General features: G+C 33.4%; 1 protein-coding gene across 1 annotated transcript in view; it reads left to right on the top strand.

The window, feature by feature from the left end:
• The first annotated feature begins 214 nt into the window (after positions 1 to 214).
• Positions 215 to 19,878, top strand: part of ABCB5 (ATP binding cassette subfamily B member 5) — an 83,602-nt gene continuing 63,938 nt past the window's right edge. Inside the window, exons 1-10 of the mRNA XM_006911977.2 lie at positions 215 to 267; positions 2,407 to 2,464; positions 4,057 to 4,207; positions 6,858 to 6,912; positions 11,557 to 11,748; positions 11,833 to 12,004; positions 16,953 to 17,077; positions 17,162 to 17,339; positions 18,599 to 18,712; positions 19,000 to 19,110. Of these exons, the coding sequence (XP_006912039.1) occupies positions 215 to 267; positions 2,407 to 2,464; positions 4,057 to 4,207; positions 6,858 to 6,912; positions 11,557 to 11,748; positions 11,833 to 12,004; positions 16,953 to 17,077; positions 17,162 to 17,339; positions 18,599 to 18,712; positions 19,000 to 19,110 (1,209 nt within the window). The remainder of the gene's footprint in view (positions 268 to 2,406; positions 2,465 to 4,056; positions 4,208 to 6,857; positions 6,913 to 11,556; positions 11,749 to 11,832; positions 12,005 to 16,952; positions 17,078 to 17,161; positions 17,340 to 18,598; positions 18,713 to 18,999; positions 19,111 to 19,878) is intronic.

Below are 19,878 nucleotides of genomic sequence, written 5' to 3' on the forward strand. Positions count from 1 at the left end.
AGCAGGGTAGCTTTTTTTCACTCAGCATAATTATTTTATTACTTTTGTGTAAACTATCTGTGCCTCTATGCCTCATTTATATTATTCTCCAAGTGCATAATACAGTTACATCAAGCAAAAAAATAAAGAATTCATATTAACTAAGTGATAAAATTTCACATAGTCTTGATATATTTGTCAATATTTTATTTCAGAAGAATTTAATTGTAAAAAAATGGCAAATTCTGAAAGAACTGAAGAGATGCAAGCAAATTTTCAGAGAAATGGGTAAGCCTGGCCTAAATTCTACAAAAAGTGTTCTGCAACTTTAAATATACCTTATCCTTTTCACAGCTGTAGTAAAAAGTTCATAATTTTTTTCCAAAAATAGTAATGCTATTTGCATTTTGCTGGACTCATTTCACCATAATTAGTGTTACAACTGGTTTAATAGTAATTTTAGGAAGTATAATAGTTACAGGATTTATTGGCTTGTATTTCCCGTATCTCCTCTTCCGAATTTCTTATAGCTTATCAATATATAGAGGAAAAATACCTGAATATTTCCATTTCAATTCTCTATGGATCCTTTATTTAACAACAACAAAAAAAGTGGATTCTAATTATTTTTTTCACTGAATGGATGTCTGTGTGCGTATGTCTATTATAAAAATTTCCCAAACTTATAATTCATTAATTTAGAGATCAAAAATGGACATGGTTTAAAATCTATTTTATTTCCACTTTTACCGTAATAATTGTGTTATATTTTAATATATGAACTATGAAATTTAAGCAGACCACTGTAGATCATTTGGTTCATTAATGCAAGGCTGCAGTAGCCAGAAGGGGAGATCCCACTGTACCTGCCCATGTACTTTTCTTCACTTTCAATTCTGGTGGAAAAGAGACTTTTAAAAGACTACCTGAGGCTTCTCAGAAAGGTCAAGCAGAAATGTTTTCATGAAATAAACTTTGTCAAAAGAGAGCTTACTGAGTCTTAGGCTTCAAAATCTACATTTCTGGAGGGGGAAGGGCTTTACAATCTTAAAGCGCTTTTTGTCATCCATACTCATCTCAGAGCAAATTGGCCCAGTACATAAGTAAATTATTAACCTCGGATGGAATAAAATTAAGTGACTTGTCATTTATCAAAGTTATGGAACAATATGTTAAAAAGCTGGAGAGAAGAGTCAGAAATCCTTCTATGATACCTTTTTTAGAAAACTTAAGCTGATCCTCTCCAGTCTTCTCTTAATGTTTAAGAATCATGTGTGTATTTAATTAACAGATTTCCCTGAAAGAAACAGACAAAATTTACACTTTTCATTTGGACTTTGAAATGAGAGCTACAAAATAAAATTTTTAGAGGGATACAAAATTCATATACATTTGTTTAACGTGCACTTAATAAAACTTTCACTTAAAGCTCACAATTGCTCTTGGGCAATTGTTATACAGCGTTAAAAATTCTAATCTATTAGGACGACTACTATTAAAAATAACAGTAAAATGAAACGAAAAATAACAAGTATTGGTGAGGATGTGGAGAAACTCCTTGTGCATGGTTAGTGGGAATGTAAAATGATGCAACTGCTATGGAAAACAGTATGATGATTTCTTAAGGTGTTAAAAATAGAATTATCATGTGATCCAGAAATTTCACTCTTGGTTATATACCCCACAAAAAATGAAAGCAGGATTGAAGAGATATTTGTACACCTATATACATAGCAGTGTTTTTCCACCATAGCCAAAAAGTGGAAGCAACCCAAGAGTCCATTGATTGAGGAATGGATGAATGGATTAAAAAAAAAAAAAAAGTGGTATATACATACAATTTAATAATACCCTTAAAACAGAGGAAAATTCTGATATTTGCTACCTCACGGATGAACCCTGAAGGTATTATGCTAAGTGACATAAGCACATCAGAAAAAGACAAAATAAGATATGATTCTACACCTAGAATAGTCAGATTCATAGAGACAGCAAATAGAATGGTAGTTGCCAGAGGGTGACAGAGTTCAGTTTTTTAAGATTCATGTTATTTTATGGATGGCTGTTGGAGATGATAGCACAACAATATGAATGTACTTAATCCCATGGAACAGTACACTTAAAATTGTTAAGATGGTAAATTCTGTGTGAGGTGTATTTTACCACAATAGCAAAATAAAATTCTACTCCAGAAGTATATCCTCAGTTTTTACTTTAACTAATGTGGATAGCCAGTAGCAACTTACTTTCCCAGGGTTATACTAAAAATTTGTATTGTCTATCCTTAAGTTTGTTTTTAAATTTTCATTTTTGGTATGAATTTGCTACCAAGGGTGAAATTTGATACTTCAGTATAATTATAATTATATAAATGTTGCAAATTATATTCACATTGAAACTTTTCCGTTTTAAACATTTATTTTCCAGAGTACTACAAGAACATCTACCCAAAGTAAGAAACCAAGTTGTTGGACCTATTGAGATAGTAAGTGAAATCATTTAGAATGAATGTGTACCAGAAAATTTTAAGGAATTGTCAGTAGTGCATACAATGATTTTTTGTTTGTAGCTTATATCTATTGGCAGGGGAGATAATTTTTAAAAAAATAATTCAGCAGCATGTTATTTCCAACAGGAAAAAATATATAATCAACCTAACAGCTCTATAGTAAGAGATGAGGGGAAAAAAACAATATGCATACAATGATCCCAATTTTGGGAAAAAAAAAAAAAAGATGCCTGCATGTGATGCCTAAATATTATCAAAGATTATTTCTGAGTGGTGGGGAATTATAAGTTACTTATAAATTTCCATATTTTCCAATAGTAACACATTGATGTAAGTTGCTTTTATTATTTTTAAGATGCTATAAATCCTTTTAAATAAAAGCAATTATCTAAATATTTTGTAAAGCTTGTGCATCAGAAAGTGTGTCAGCACACTTCTTTGGGATTTATGTTCAAGGAATATTTTCAGTAATGTGTTCCCAAAACCTACTCTTAATCTCTAAGTCAGCCTGGCTGTCAACATCACTAGAAATACACATAAAACAGTACTTGTTTTTTCAAAGGTATAAGTTTTTTTAAAAAACTAGGAAATAGCAGCAAGACATGAGAACTTTTATTGAGAAGATAACATACTACTCTGGGGGAAGGTGGAGGAGCAGATACCCTCTTATCTGTAGTACTGAGTGCAATCCTATGGCAGATACTCAATAAATATTTATTAGCTATTGTGTGAATGAATGGAAAAACATTAAATTTTTTCAGTCTCCACTTATAAAGTATCTACTAGTTACTTTTGCTGTTATTCAGATCTAATTTCATTTCAATACCATGATACATTTTACCTTGGCTTCTCTCAGTAAGATAAATAATCCACATTTTCAAGTTCATGTTTTAGTTTTAGAGAAGTGCTGTAGGGACCTACTATAGAATAGAATATAAAGCATTCAGTATTTGACTTTCAGTTATTTCTTTATTTTAACCAGTCTTACAGAATTATTACAGAATATTTTTATTACAGACTCTAATTTATAGAATAGATGTTATCCTGGGTAGAAAAATATCTGAGGAACTTAAAATAAAAATGAAAAATATAATTTATTACATTGGTGAACTAATTTTTACTAGATATTTATTGTTCACTGCACTTAGTTTTATCATTGCTATGATGTTGATAAGCCTAGGGAATTAAAAGTTGAAGATTAATTGTCCATGAAACAAGATATCGTCATTGCAGTCTTTTGAAATATATTAATTTATTCCAGATTCAACCAGATGAAAGGATGTTTCTGATTCATACTCACATCTCACCTGACTTATGTCACAGATCTACAATTTCTGTTGATTTGGCTACCGTATATTTTTCAACAACTTCTTCAAAATACATTGCAAATCCTTAGAATTGGGACTTTTTTTTTACTTTATAAATTCTTGTCCATGATTTACACATTTATTTAGTCTCTTAATTAATTTATAAAATAACATTGACTTGATGGCAAAAACTGTAGGTTGGTTTTTTGTTTTTCATTTTTTACAGCTATAATGTTACCAAGTTTTATTTGCTTTTCTCAGTTCCGCTTTGCTGATGGACTGGACATTACACTCATGATCCTGGGGTTACTGGCATCACTGGTAAATGGAGCCTGTCTTCCTGTAATGTCACTGATTTTAGGAGAAATGAGTGATAATCTCATTAGTGGATGTCTAGTCAAAACCAACACGAGTGAGTATAATATTTACTTTTCTATATTGCTGGAGACTCAAAAGTGTTATATTAAAAAATGGTAAACTCATAATACAGATTATCGTATTGTTAAACAATATCTACATAATATGTACTAAAGTCATTTATTCTTTGCTATTGCTAGGGACTAAAGAAAAATCCATATTTTCAGCATTTTTCAAAAAAAACAAAACCAGCAGGTGTGTGTGTGTGTGTGTGTGTGTGTGTGTGTGTGTGTGTGTGTGTGTGTAGATATATAGAGAAAGACAGAGAGATTGTGATCGATCAATTTTAAGGAATTGGCTCATGCAATAATGGAAGCTGGCAAGTCCAAAATCGGTAGAGTGATCCTGCAGGCTGGAGATTCAGGAGAGAACTGATGTAGTTCACATCCAACGGCCATCTGCTCATCGTATATAAAAAGGTTGTCTGAGACCCAGTATAGCTCAGCTTCTCTCTCTAGGAATTCAAATAATTTTCTGTCAGAAGTGATGATTATATCAGGATTTAATCAAAGGCTTGGGCCAATCCAGTCCATTTATCTGTAATTCATCCTTTAAGAGGAAATCAAGAATGTCTAAATCTTTCAGATAGCTATAGGATTTCATTAATAGTATATCGACATGCATGGCATTGTAGAACATAATGCAGCAAAGAAACCAAAAAGAACATGCAAAAAATTATAGTACTAGAGACAAATATCCTCAATAAAGATAGAGATATCTAGCAGTCAGGTGTACAAAAGAAGTGTTTTTGTACTCCTCACAGTTATAGGTGTCCTTCGTGTTTTGTTACCTTTGTAGTATCCTATATCAGGGTCATGTCCTTCAAAGTGACATTGTTTAGATGTAAATTCTAGCAATTCTCCTGTGTACTAACAGTAAATATCCACAGTCTTTTTTTATCTAGTGGATATTATAAATATTAATAATTCCCTGTTTACATAGAATTAAACATGTAAATTACATGTTTCCCTGAATTACACAGTAGAAAGTATCCTTATAGTTGTTTATTATAACGAGGATAAATGTCTCATTAAAACCTATCTTGAGACCTGAGCCTAGCTTTATCCAATGTACCTCTCTCTGTGCCCTATTTGACTTTAAATACTAATTTATACCCTCTTGTTTTTAACTCAAAGGTTAATCTTTCAAGTGTTCCAATCTTGTTTAAGTTGAACTAAGCCATTGCTTCCATCTCTGTGTCCTTGCATGTGATGATCTCTGTCAACACAGTTACTAATTTTTCGATATTTTAATGATAGAAGCTAAATTAAGGATGTCATTCTGTTTGTTAAATGGATCTGCCAAGTCACTGAGCAAATACTTACTGATTGCCAACTATGTCTCTCTCCAAATGAATGAGTGGAAGAAAGGAGAGAGAAGGAAGGGAGTATTCTAAGGCAATATTCCTTTTGTTAGATCCACTCTGTAATTGATTGCCTTACCAGCTTTAGATAGGTTGGGCCAAACATATCTAATTGATATTGCTTCAAACTTTAATTTTTGTTTAAGGCTTCTTCTGGTTTTTTGGGTTTTTTTAGTCTTGTGGAGTATACCATCAACCTTCTAACAATGATTTTCTGAAAGATAATGGAGGATTATTTGCTCCTACAAATGAAAATATGAATATAGCTATTATTGATCAGGTGCCCATTTTTGTGCCAGCATTGAAATTTTACATATGCTATCTCTATTAATATAAGCTCTGAAATGAGATTATACCATTTTTATGTGATTCTAGTTACCACTTTTAGAAACAATGTTTATTTTCTTTATTACCTCAGTTCATCTCGTTAAAGCTTTTTAGGTTTTGCTACTTCTACTTTGTCAGTTCTGAAATTTGAAATAAACTGCTTTAAAATATTTTCCTGCCATATTCCATAAATAGAATAAGGAAAAAATTATTTTTTTTGCATATAAATAAAGATCATAGACATTATCATATGTGATGTTGTGGTAAAGAGTCATGATGTTTACAATTCATTTTAAATGTTTATTATAGAGGTTTTTAGAAAGAAAATTACTATAACTGTTTTGTATTTTTGGTGAAATCACAACCTTGTTATACTAATTAACGTATGATATACTTTTTACCCAAAGATATATAGAAAACTTTACATAGAAAACTTGTAACCCAAGGATTATTTTAAATACTGTTTTATTATGTTGCTATCCTTATTATACTCAATATATTTCAGTGAAATTCCTTTAAGTTTTTCCCATGACTGCTGCTTCTAGACTCTTTACATTTGTTCTTACTTCTCTTGGCCTTTCTAAATCATTCCCTGGGGTATCTCAAACTGAATTCTAAATGCATCATCTCAGTAGGAAAGGAGAGTTCTGTTATTATTAATTACAGAATTTTTGCCTGAGATCAGAGATGTCCTAAAGAATTCTTTCCAGGTATGAGCTACATAATTAATATTTCCTGATAATTTTTCTTGTATCATGAGTGTTTCTTGAGACTAGAGGTAATTATTTCAAATTTTAAGTTGAAGAATAGAAAATAAGGTGAACATAAACCTGTGTGTAAGCATTAACTTTATTTTCTTGAGAATGTACTATATTTGGTTTGGAGAGCTATGTATGAAAACAGTATGGCCAATTATAAATTATTTGTCTTTATAATTTAAAAAACTTTTTTACAGCAAATTATCGGAACTGTACTCAGTCTCAAGAAAAGCTGAATGAAGATATGATTCTGTAAGTCCAAATGAAATGTTAATATTATGTGTATTGCATGCTGCTTTAGTCAATACTTAGGAGGAAAAAACTAAAATATTTGATAATATTACATATAAGTGAGTAAAGCAAACGTGTCCTCTTCTTTTGTTAGGTATATAAGATATAAATATTACATAATTTTTTCTTCTATTTAAAAGGTGCGGGGGAGGCTCATGTGCTTTAAGTTGTATTTGATAAAATTCTCATCAATAGAAAAGTAGTTTTGGGATTTGCATTTTTATACCAATTTTGCCTCCTAGAACTGAAAGTACATGTCCTAGGGGCTAAAAGACTTGTTTTTTCTTTTTTTCTTTTTTTTCAAATTATTTTCCTTACAAATCTTATAGAAAAATGCCATTCAATGGACTTTAAAAAGCAATGATATGTGCAACGAATAGTAAAATAATAATAAAATAGTAAAGTTTAATTGACTAATTTTGGAGACCAATTATTCAGACTAGTATAGTTGTATTCAGACTAAAAATTGTACATTCTGAAATAAATAAAACATAAGGACATTCTGTTTTAGTTATTTTATGTATTAACCGGTATGCTTTCCTATCACATATACTGACTTAGAGAGATGTTACTTTCCTGAGTACATTCACTGGATTTCAGTAGTGTCTCACTAAAACTATGGGATTCTTTGCTCTAGACCTAAGTGATTTCTAATTTCCCCCCCAATAGATGCCTCCATGTTGCACAACCCCAAGGGACACGTATCACATTGCAATGATACCTTCTAGGCCATAATTCTTGACCTGGACTGTCCAGTGTGTTAGCTACAGCCACATATGGCTCTTTAAATTTGAATTAATTAAAATAAAATAAAGTACAATATTCAGTTCCTCCTTCTCAGTCACATTTCAAGTGTTCAAAAGCCACATATAGCTGGCTGCCATATTGTATAGTATAGATATGAAACATTTTCTTCGAAGTTCTATTAGTGCTCTTCTGTACAGTGTGAATGGTGCTCCCTTGAGCTGTGCTTTGCTATAGCCTCAACTTTCTTTGAGGGGGAAAAAAATTTTTTAGCAACTTCGACATAAAATATCTTTATATTAGGTCATTTGAAAATTCCTGACTAGAATCCAGAATATTGCCTTCTACTGAATTCTCTTCTACCAATATTAAAGCAGAGTTCTGACATACAATTATGAAGTATGAGTTTCTTACAAAGAATTTGGAACTTTTAAATATAGGGGCATTCATTCGAAGAACAAATAATAAAAAGGAGAGTAAGTTGAAAAGATATGTCTGTGTACAGTTATTAAGAGGCGACTAAAATTATAAAGAAAGATTTTTATCATTTATAATGTAGTATTTGTTATACTTTTGTTTCTCAAACCAGTGTTCTGTTTTGGAATTATTTGAGATACACGATGAAAAATAGTTTCGTGGTCAGATTGGTTTGGAATATGCTGTGTATGACAGCCTCCTCTTGAACACAGAACAAATAAGCATGATAAATGCTCCATTTAATCCATGTTTTCCAAGCCTATTTGGCTATGGAACCTAATTTTTTTCCCCTAACACCTAGTAACATTCTAATGTTAGATGAGCTAATGTTTCAACGAACACATTTCTGGGAATTGTTGCTTTATGTAACTTTTTCGATTAGGATAATAATCATCTATAATCATCAGGAATTGAAGAACTGGATTCTACCTAAATCGTTTTCCAAAGACAGTGACTCATAGCTTTATATGTTTGATGTTTTAATATTAGGTCTCTTCCTTTGTTTTATTTGTCAGACAGTTATTCTGAAAATAATTGAATTTTTTTGTTGAATCAGATTATAATGACTAAATAGTCCCAAGATTGTTGCTGGTGAATATGATATCTCTTTTTTTGCTGTCAAGAGTTAATTAATTCTATATGAACTTTAAGCAACTCATTCCCTCCTTTTTGCTACTTCTGACATGTCTACTATAATCTTCTTGAAAATGAAGGGTAAACTTGATGACCAAATCTATATTAGATTTAGTTCGACTGCATTTAGTATAAAATCCATCATAATAGTCACTTAACCGTGATAGAAGCTTATTTCTCTCAAACATAAAAATGTGAAAGTAGGCTGTCTAAAAATGAAACATGACTCAAAAATGCATAAGGGACCCGGGATCTTTCTGTCTTTCTGCTAGTCTTATGACCACATCCACTTTAGCTGGGCATATTACCACTGCAAATAAAATGGAGATTCTCTTATTTAGTAAGAAGATAAGGTCAGATATTGGGTGATAGAATAGACAGATGGCAATTTCTACTACATCAAGTTGTAGCCTAGAATAATTCTAAGATTGTGTCCAGTGGAACTGGCAAATGTTAATAGGCGATACATTTTAAAAGGATGGGAGTGTTCATGGTTGATTGGTCTGAAATATTCTGTGTCGAAGAAAATTAAACTACTGCTTTGCTTTTGAATTTTTTTAATATTTTCATTTGTATTATCAAGTTCTTTGGCGGGGATGGTGCTAGGTATGCAGTGTTTCCCAGACCCCTTTGAGAACCCTTTTTCCTCAGAAATATTGCTAGAGTAATTCAGACCATAAGCTCAGAATTCAGATCAGAGGTACAGGATTCAGATGGTGGACTTTGCCACTTTCTATCCATAGAAACTGTTGGATACCTTCTGTAAGCTTCAGTTTCTTCATCTGTGAAAATGTGGTGTTGATACTTTCTGGTGATTCAGTGACATTCAGATATGTAAATTGCCTGAAATAATATTTAACAAAGTAACTGTTCAATAAATGACACCTATCCAGATTAAATCGATCATAATTTGCATATGGTTTTGCATTAGAAGGCTTAGACTTTGACGGCAGTTTCATTTTTGCTGCAAAATAAAGCCTGGGTTCTGGGCCTACTAGAGTTTCTTCTGGGTCCCGGGTAGTTTGGAAATCTGATTAGTAGATAAATGAGGAGTTAATAAGTATGGTTCTTCCATGTGGAATAAATTGAGTATTTTTTTTTCTTTGTTTTTAAGGAATAGTCTTAAAAAGTGAATCAGTACTTCTATAAAATTGTTTTTAATTATTTTTCTGATTAAATAGTTAATATTTTAATTGTAGAAAGTGTGAAAAGATAAAAATGCACAAAGAAAATTAAATTACTTATAATCCTACCACTAAAGGATAATATATATTAATTTTGTTTATATTATTATAGCCTTTCTACATATATATGTATATAGATTTAATTTTAATGTAATTGGAATTACACTGCTGTTCATGGTGTTTTTAACAGCTTTATTGAGGCATAATTATCATAAACTCACCAGCTTTAAGAGTAGAATTCAATGATTTTTCATAAATTTACAGAGTTATGCAATCATCACCACAATCCATTTTTAGAACTCTTCCATCACGCTACAAAGATCCCTTCTTTGCATGTAGTCAGTTCCCATTTCTACCCTGAGACTGGGGCAACTACTTACCTTCCTTCTATCTCAAAAGATTTACATTTTCTGGACATTGCTTATGTATAGAAACATGTAATATGCAGAGGTTTTACACCTGGCTTCTTTTATTTACCATAATGTTTTTAGATTTATTGATGCAACATGTATCAGTAGTTATTCCTTTTTATTGGTTAAAATTTTGTTTATCTATTCACCAGTTATTGGACATTTGGATTGTTTTTGTTTTGTTTTGTTTTGTTTTTTGGCTATTTAAAAATAATGCTTCCATGAACATTGATATATAAGTCTTTGTGTAGATATCTATTTTTATTTCTCTTAGGTAGGTTACCCAGGAATGGAATTGCTGGGTCATATTGTAAGTTTATGTTTATCTTTCTAAGAAACTTCCAAACTTTTCCAAAGTGGCTAGCTACATCATTTTACTTTCCCACCAACAATGTATAAGGGTTCCAGTTTTTCTACATCCTTGCCAACACTTGTTATTGTGTCTTTTTTATTGTAGCTATTGTAGAAGGTATGAAGTTTGCATCTCCTTAGTGACTAATAATGAGCATTTTTTTTCATGTACTTTCTAGGCATTCATATATTCTCTTTGGCGAAATGTCTATTCAGATATTTTGCCTACTTTTTAGTTGTGCCATTTGTCTTCTTATTATTGAATCATAAGAGTTCTTTATAAATTCTAGATACAAGTTCTTCATCACATATATGATTGGAAAATATTTTCTCCTAGTCTATGGTTAGTCTTTCATTTTCTTAGAAGTTTCTTTTGAAGCACAAAAATTTTTTAATTTGATGAGGTACAATTTATCAAGTTATTTTACGGATTGTGCTTTGTATTTAAGAATTCTTTGCCTAATACAAGGTCATGAGGACTTCCTCCTACATTTTCTTCTAGAAGTTGTAACATTTTAGCTCTTACACTTAGGTCTGTGATCCATTTCAAGTTTATTTTTGTGCTAACAATATATGAGAGACATACTCAAGAACTTTACTAGGGAAATCTAGATTTTTACATTCAATGTACTTCACTTTTTCTGATAGAGGTTTATTGTTATTTTATAGTTTTTAGCACAAACTCAGTTAAATATTGATAGGTTTTGGTGGAAGAGATCTATTTTGTTTTGTTTTGTGGGTTTTTGGTAACAAGAGAAAAAAATTGCTCATTAGTCTCGCTAACATTTCAAATAATATTTTTTCAGGTTGACTCTATATTATGTTGGAATAGGAGTTGCTGCCCTGGTTTTTGGCTACATGCAGATTTCTTTTTGGGTTATGACTGCAGCACGACAGACCAAGAAAATTCGAAAACAGTTTTTTCATTCAATTTTGGCACAAGACATCAGCTGGTTTGATGGCTGTGACATCGGTGAACTTAACACTCGCATGACTGAGTAAGAGGATAGGTGTGTAGTATCACAACTTTGTTTTTATATATGACATATAAATGACTTAATTGCATTTATTTACTGTTTCAGTGACATCAACAAAATCAATGATGGTATTGGAGATAAGATTGCTTTGTTCTTTCAAAACATGTCTACGTTTTCCATTGGCCTGGCTATTGGTTTGGTGAAGGGCTGGAAACTCACCCTGGTGACTCTGTCTACATCTCCTCTCATAATTGCTTCTGCAGCCATGTTTTCTACGGTAGGCAAGATGGCTAATACAGTGTTTACTGGAAGCAGAAATGTGAACTAGGTGTTTCACTGAGACAAAAGGCATTTCTTTTCAGTTTCTGTGTCCCAAAATAGAAAGGGACATTATACACACACCACAAGTACTTTTGATTTTGTTCACCATTAATCACCTTTCTATCTTCAAGTTATTAGACTATGACAAAGTTGGTTTTAATATCTTACTAACATTAAAAATATTCTACTTTGAGCTTTTGGGCAAGATGGCAGAGTAGGTAAATGCTGTGCTCCCCTTCTCCTATGACTACCTCAAAATTATAACTACAGAATAATCATCATTGAGAATCACCTAACGGCTAGCTAAACAGTGGTCCTATAACTGAGGATATACAGAAGAAGCCATGTCAAGACCAGTAGGAGGGGCAGAGACATGAAGCAGCCTGGTCCCACTTGTGGCAGTAAAAACCTGGAGGGATATCTTGTCTTCAGAGGTCCCTCCTGAGGAGCAAGGGGTCCCAGCCTTCTCATCCCAGGCTTCCCATCCCAGGGTTCCACCCAAGCTTGGCACTAGTGGTAGTTGGCCTCCACTCGCAGCTGAGTTTTTCAGGCACCTTTAAGCTCAGCACAAGTAGCAACCATCTGAAGATCACTTTATAGCTCATACCAAGTGGCCTTGGGCAGGGCACAGGCAGCAGATGACTTTGGCCTGTACCAGAGCCCCTCCAAAGTGGCCCCAGAACAGACACATTCAGTGACCAACTTAGACCACAACAGAGCACCACCCAACCACCTCCACAAATGACACACCCAAAAAGCAGGCTCAGCAGGCACCAGAGCCCCACTAAAGCAACTGCTGCTTTGTAGAGTTAGCCACTGCACAATAGATCCCCCACTGTAATCACAGCCAGTCCTCACAACCAATTAGCCTGAGGGCCAATCCTTCTCACTGACATGCAAACACAGTCAAGGCTAAACTACAATGGAGGAGTGTACACAAAATCCATGCAGGGGACATAACCTGGACCATATGGTTTAGGTGACCAGGGAGACTGCGCCAACTGGGCCCCACAGGACATTTACTACATAAGGCCACTCTACTAAGAAATGGAGACATAGAAGCTCTCCCTAATACATGGAAACAAACACAGGGGGTAGCCAAAATGAGGAGACAAAGAAACATCCCAAAAAAGGCAATAAAGAACAAAGCTCCAGAAAAAGAACTAAACAAAATAGTGACAATCTACCAGATGCAGAGTTCAAAACTCTAGTTATAAGGATGCTGTGATCTCAGTGAGAACTTCAAGAAAGAGACAGGAAACATAAAAAAGGAACTAGTCAGAAATGAAGAGTACAATAACTGAAATGAAGAATACATTAGAGGGAATCAACTTTAGATGAAGCACAGGATCTAATCAACAATTTGGATAAGATAATAAATAAGATAGCAGAAAACACCCAGTCAGAACAGCAAAAAGAATAAAAGAATCTTAAAAAATGATGATAGTATAAGGAGCCTCTGGGACAACATCAAATATACCAACATTGGCATCATAGGGGTAACAGGAGAAGAGATCAAGAAATTGAAAACCTATTTGAAGAAATAATGATGGAAAACTTCCCTAACCTAGTGAGGAAAATAGACATACAATCCTAGGAAGCACAGAGAGTCCCAAACAAGATGAACTCAAAGGAGCCCACACCAAGACTCATAATAATTAAAATGTCAGAGGTTAAAGACAAAGAGAGAATCTTAAAAGCAGCAAGAGAAAAGTAGTTAGTTACCTACAAGGGCACTCTCATAAGACTGTCAGATGATTTCTCAACAGAAACTATGCAAGCCAGAAGGGATTGGCCTGCATATTTAAAGTGATGAAAAGCAAGGATCTACAACCAAGATTACTCTATCCAGCAAAGCTATCATTCATAATCAAAGGATGGATAAAGAGCTTCTCAGACAAGAAAAAGCTACAGGAGTTCATCAACACCAAAACCAGTGTTATAAGACATGTTAAAGGGACTTCTTAAAGAAGAATAAAAATGAAAAAAAAGATTAAAAATGTGAATAACAATGGTAATAATTACTATCTATCAACAGTTACTTTAAATGTAAATGAATTAAATGCTCCAGCAAAAGACATAGGGTAACTGAACGGATAAGAAAACAAGACCCTTACATATGGTGCCTATAAGAGACTCGCTTCAGATCACAAGACACACACACAGACTAAAAGTAAAGGGATGGAAAAAAGATATCTCACAAAAATGGAAACAAAATAAAGCTGGAGTAGCAATATGTATACCAGACAAAGGCTATACAAAGAGACAAAGAAGAACCCAGTTATCCCACCTCTGGGTATTAATCTGAAGAAACCCAAAACACTAATTTTAAAAGAAATATGCATCTATATGTTCATTGCAGCATCATTTACAATAGCTGAGATATGGAAGCAACCTAACTGTCCATCAATAGATAAATAAATAAAGTTGTGGTACATATATACAATGGACTATTATTCAACCACAAAAAGGAATTAATTCTTGCCATCTGCAACAACATGGATGGACTTAGAGAGTATTATTCTAAGTGAAATAAGTCAGAGAAATACAAATACCATATGATTTCATTTATATATGGAATCTAAGAAACAAAATAAATGAACAAACAAAACTGAAACAAGCATACATACAGAGAATATTTTGATGGTTGCCAGATGGGATAGGGGTTGGCAGGATCGGTGAAAATGAAGAAGAGATTAAAATGTACAAGTTGGTAGTTACAAAACAGTCATGGGGAAGCAAAGTATAGCATAGAGAGTATAGCCAATAATATTGTAATAACTATATATGGTGTCAAATGGGTACTGGCTGTATCGAGGTGATCACTTCGTAAGTTATATAAATGTCTAAACACTATATAGTACAACTGAAATTAATATAATATTGTATGTTTAATTGAAAAATACAAATTATTTTTTAAAAAGAAGATGAAAAAAACATTCCTCTTCATTTAGTAGCCTCATGCAGCTTCAAATGATAGCGTGAGTAAGGTATTACGCATGGATACATTAGATGTCAAGAGTGCCTTATGTATTCTAAATTCCCAGATAAATGTATTGCAAATTCATTTCACTAAAAGAGAATGAGAAGATCTAAAATAGTAAATACTTAAATACTTTTTATGTTAGCCATTTAAAGTTTATATGTTTTAATGAGGTCTGAATTACAATTAAAATGTTTGCTAATGTCTATTTTTGTGTACTATGTAAATGCATTTCAATTTTTTTAACAAATTATGTGCATTTTAAATTGTATTTTTACCACCGTTATACTGTGAGTATACCACAAAATAGTAATCTGTTTACAGCCTTATTTTGAAACCAACCTTGTGAAGTCTAAAAATAACTAATATATCCTTAATATCTCTCTCCAAATCAAGTCTTCAGCAGCTCTACCAATGCATATTCCATCTCCTTGATTGGAGGCACAGTGTATTCTTGAAGGATGTATGGAGTTTTTAATTTTGCAAAGCCAATTGTTCTTTATGAAAATAAAGCCATAAAATTCACAGAGTTTGTTTTCTAGCAACATACAAGGTCAACCAAATAAGAATTTTGAGCAATAAAAATATTTTGTGGTTAAACAATTCCTTAATAGGCTTGGGTGTTTAGACAACAAATTTTTATTTAGTGTGACTTCTAGTGTTGATCTTGTAACCCTTGTCAAAATCTTCATCCCCAGTTATTTGCAATGAAGACCCCCTCAGTAGGAAGATTACCCACAGTATGCTACTAAGATCAGAGCCTGAACTTAACTGCCCTAAAAAGGAACAACGTTGGGAATCTAAGTTCTGCTCTTGTATTAAATGATTGTAGAGGAAGCAAGTAAAGGTCACAGTTATCCAAATGACTAAAGAAGCCAGGATGTTTTCTGGCTTCCTTCAATTTAACTTACTTTGGCAAACATTTATTAAATATTCACTTCGTAGAAGGTTTTTTGCTAGGTGCTGCTTCTCTTCCAGTGATGTATTATAGAAATGGTTATCTTAAAATTAATTCAGAAAATGAGTATTACCCAGCTTTTGCTACCTTCTGACGTTAACAACTGTCTGAGCATGTCTTGTGTAAAATCAGATCCAATTATGTGGAATGTACTTTGAAAGTGAATAGATTTGTTATGTTAATAAGCAATAGTTACAGATGCACAGCTCAGAAGACAATTTTCCTCCTGTTCTCTTTCATTGAACTGCTGTGCTAATTACTAAATTAAATCTTTTTACTAATTAAAAGAGTACTACGTGCATGTATAGTAAAGGCACATTCTGATTTAAAATTTTTGAGAAATCAGGTAAACATGCCTAATATCACCAAGAGTTATATTCTCCTCTCTGGAATCTTACTTTCGTGTTTGGAGATATAGCATTTATGAGGCCAGCTGCATTACGTAGTAATAGCTTCAGGGGTCACACCCCAAACAAATTCAGGATCATCTCCCTCTTCCTGCCACAGCCTTGTGACCAATATCCTCTGGAAGCCTTGCTTTTTACATAATAACAAACAAATCAAGTTAAATCGGACTCTCTAATTTCCAGAGTACAGCCCAAATTAACTATGTCCTAATCAAGCCTTTCCCAAATTATATCAATATAGATACCCATCTTCTAAGTTTTTAAAGAATGCAGAGAAACAAACGTGAAGCTCTAGGAGTAGAATGCAAAATAGAGATTTAGATTCTATGATATATTAGGCTAAGCTCTTTCAATGCTGTGAGACTCTAAAATGTCTATTAATATCTCTGCCCATTGGTTTCTTGTTTGCAAACAGACAAGGTTAAATTAAGTGATAGTAAATACTTTTTCAATAACAAAATTATGTTGTTCTAGATTCTAAGTGAATTAAATTCTCTGCACATTGCTACTACCCCAGGGTCACTCTTTGCTTAACTGTGGTCATGGTTTATTACAGATAGTCATCTCGTTGACCAGTAAGGAATTAAAAGCCTATTCCAAAGCTGGAGCTGTTGCAGAAGAAGTCCTGTCATCAATACGAACAGTTGTAGCCTTTGGGGCCCAGGAGAAAGAAATCCAAAGGTCTGTTTCTTTACTTATGACTATATGCTTGGTTTTTTTCTTTTTTTTCCCAAAGTCTATTGCATTATGTTTTGTCTTTTTAAGGTATACACAGAATCTAAAATATGCAAAGGATGTTGGCATAAAAAAAGCTATAGCTTCAAAACTCTCTCTTGGTGCTGTGTACTTCTTTATGAATGGAACCTATGGACTTGCTTTTTGGTATGGAACCTCCTTAATTCTTCATGGAGAACCTGGTTATACCATCGGAACTGTTCTTGCTGTAAGTCTTGTTTGAGAACAAAGGTAACTGGCCTAGATAATCTTTTCTTACTTAGAGTTTAGTAAAAATTTCTCTTTGAATGACATTGAATATTCAAAGATGAATGATTTTAATAAATATTTGTTTCTTTCAAATTATTTGTATACACCTTTAAATTATAGCTATGAGTGGCAGGATATATTTCTCCAAATTAATTTTCCACTGGGAGACAGAGTTTTCTTAATCCAGCAGTCAAAAAGGCCAGTCTTTTTTGAGACGTTTTCCCTTCAATCTTGCTAAGATAAAGTAGCACTCTACATTCACCTTGCTAAATGTTTTCCTTCTGGAAATATTCTATAAATTAGCCTCTCCTGCCCTTCTTCTGTCCTTTCAGTATATAGTAATGTTTAAAACAGACTGTATAAACTCTATCCAGGATCACAATTTAGAGTTTTTTAAACTCTTAGGGATTATGCATTAAATTTAAATGTATTCAATTATCCTCCCAAGTTTCAACAATAAACAGATCAATTCAGGATTTAGAAACATTTGTCTTGCTAAACTGAATTGATCTGGTCTATATACTTCAATCGTTTGGCCTTCCAATTTTATGCAGATTTCTTTTCTCTCCACTGAAGTCATCTTCTGAATTTGAGACTTTCATAGTTAAGACTTTAAGCTATCCATTTATTTCATATAAATGAAGTTTGGGTACAAGGAATTGGCACATCCTTGTGACTTTGGGCAAATGACTTGCTAAACCTGTTTCCTCAAGTAGGGAAAACAGCACCTAGCTTGTGGGATTCTTTCCTTATTTGTTTTTTTACAGAGCCATGTCTGTCTGAAAATGGGTGTCCAGTAATATAAGAATTCAGAAAAGTTTGGACTGAAATAGTACAATGTCTCTAAGTTAGTGAAATCTAATACATCCTTCTCTTTAAAGCTCTAAGGATTGACCAGGAAGGAGAGTGTAACTCACCTCCTCACTCAGCCAGGTTTATGTACGCCAGCACTCCTCAGTAAGCCAGTTTTCCTTCATAGACTTCCGAGAAGGTGATAACGACAAAACTATGGGACAATCAAAAGCTTTTCTACAATAAGAAAAGGCCAAGTATACTTGGGTTAACTTGTGTTTCCTTTATATTTGGCAGCGGCTTTTATTCTCTCCTACCTAATTTTTCTAATATCTCTATGTGTCTCAACCAAGTATACACTTCATTCGATTGTCTTTCTCATATAACTGAGAAGGAATAACTATTACTATGTTTTTGTTCCTGAAGGTTTTCTTCAGTGTAATCCACAGTAGTTATTGCATTGGAACAGCAGCCCCTAACTTTGAAACCTTCACTAGAGCCCGAGGAGCCGCCTTTAATATTTTCCAGGTTATTGATAAGGTAAGATTTTCTAATTGCTTTGAAAGATAAGTAACACTACTGCAAGGAAACCAAAAAACAGGCACACTCGTTTCAGTAAAACAAAAAGATGAGCAATTGGCTATGCAAAGAGAGATGGTTAATTCTTCTACAAGGAGATCATTTCATTAAAACCTTCATGTCTAAATCAACGCACTCTCAAGCAAAAAGGGAAACATTGTAAAAGAAAACCATCTTAAAACTGTTTTTAGGATATAGTGTCAGGTTAGTCCCTTGAAGGTTTATAATGTCCTCTTTGTTTTTCCAAGAAACCCGCTATAGATAACTTTTCAACAACAGGATATAAACCGGAATGCATAGAAGGAACTGTGGAATTTAAAAACGTTTCTTTTAGTTATCCATCGAGACCATCTATTAAGGTAGGCTAGTTTAATTATAGCATTATACAATTTTCTGATATTATTTTCTACTGGGCTAAGCTCTCCTGTGAGATACTTAGGACCAAGATTTTGCTACTTTGCTTGAGGGGTGGCAGAAGAGAAAGAGGGAGGAGAGGGGAGGATGGGAGGTGAGGAGAGGGGAGAGAAGAGGAAGGATCAGTCCATAACTATGGAACAGCTAGCACATTTTGAGCTTCTTTTCTATATCCAACCAACTAAAGTGTTTTCAGTTCCCCGGAATTCCTTCCCTCTGGGTTTGGGAGCACATCAAGATGTCTTGGATTGATGGTGCCACCTATTGGTGGTTCCTGGATATTACCTAACTGAAGACAAATCATTTTAAATCTAGTTTCGAACTTGAGAGAATTAGGCACGTGTTGTGCTTTCGCTTCTCCCTTTCCTAGGGCTTACACTGCACAGGCATTTGTTCCTCAGATACTTCTTCCTTCACTTTTCCACACACACGTGCAACACACACGCAAACACGCATGCATGCATACGCAGCACCAAGTTTATCCTCTTCCCTCTGTCATTCAACCTTTGACAAGTTCTTGTGAAAATGTATCTGTCTCTTCTATTGTTTTCTTCTTTCCAAAAGAGTAGTTAAAGATTGCAAAGAGTAATTACCAATAAATACTTGTTTCATAGAAAAAGGAGCACATGATTTTAAGTGAAATTGCTAAAATTGCTAATGTTATCAACCTCTAATGCCTTTTAAAGTATCCAAATGTCCCCTGCATAATTTGC

This window comes from Pteropus alecto, unplaced genomic scaffold, assembly GCF_000325575.1.
Source record: "Pteropus alecto unplaced genomic scaffold, ASM32557v1 scaffold21, whole genome shotgun sequence".
NCBI classification, from domain to species: domain Eukaryota; kingdom Metazoa; phylum Chordata; class Mammalia; order Chiroptera; family Pteropodidae; genus Pteropus; species Pteropus alecto.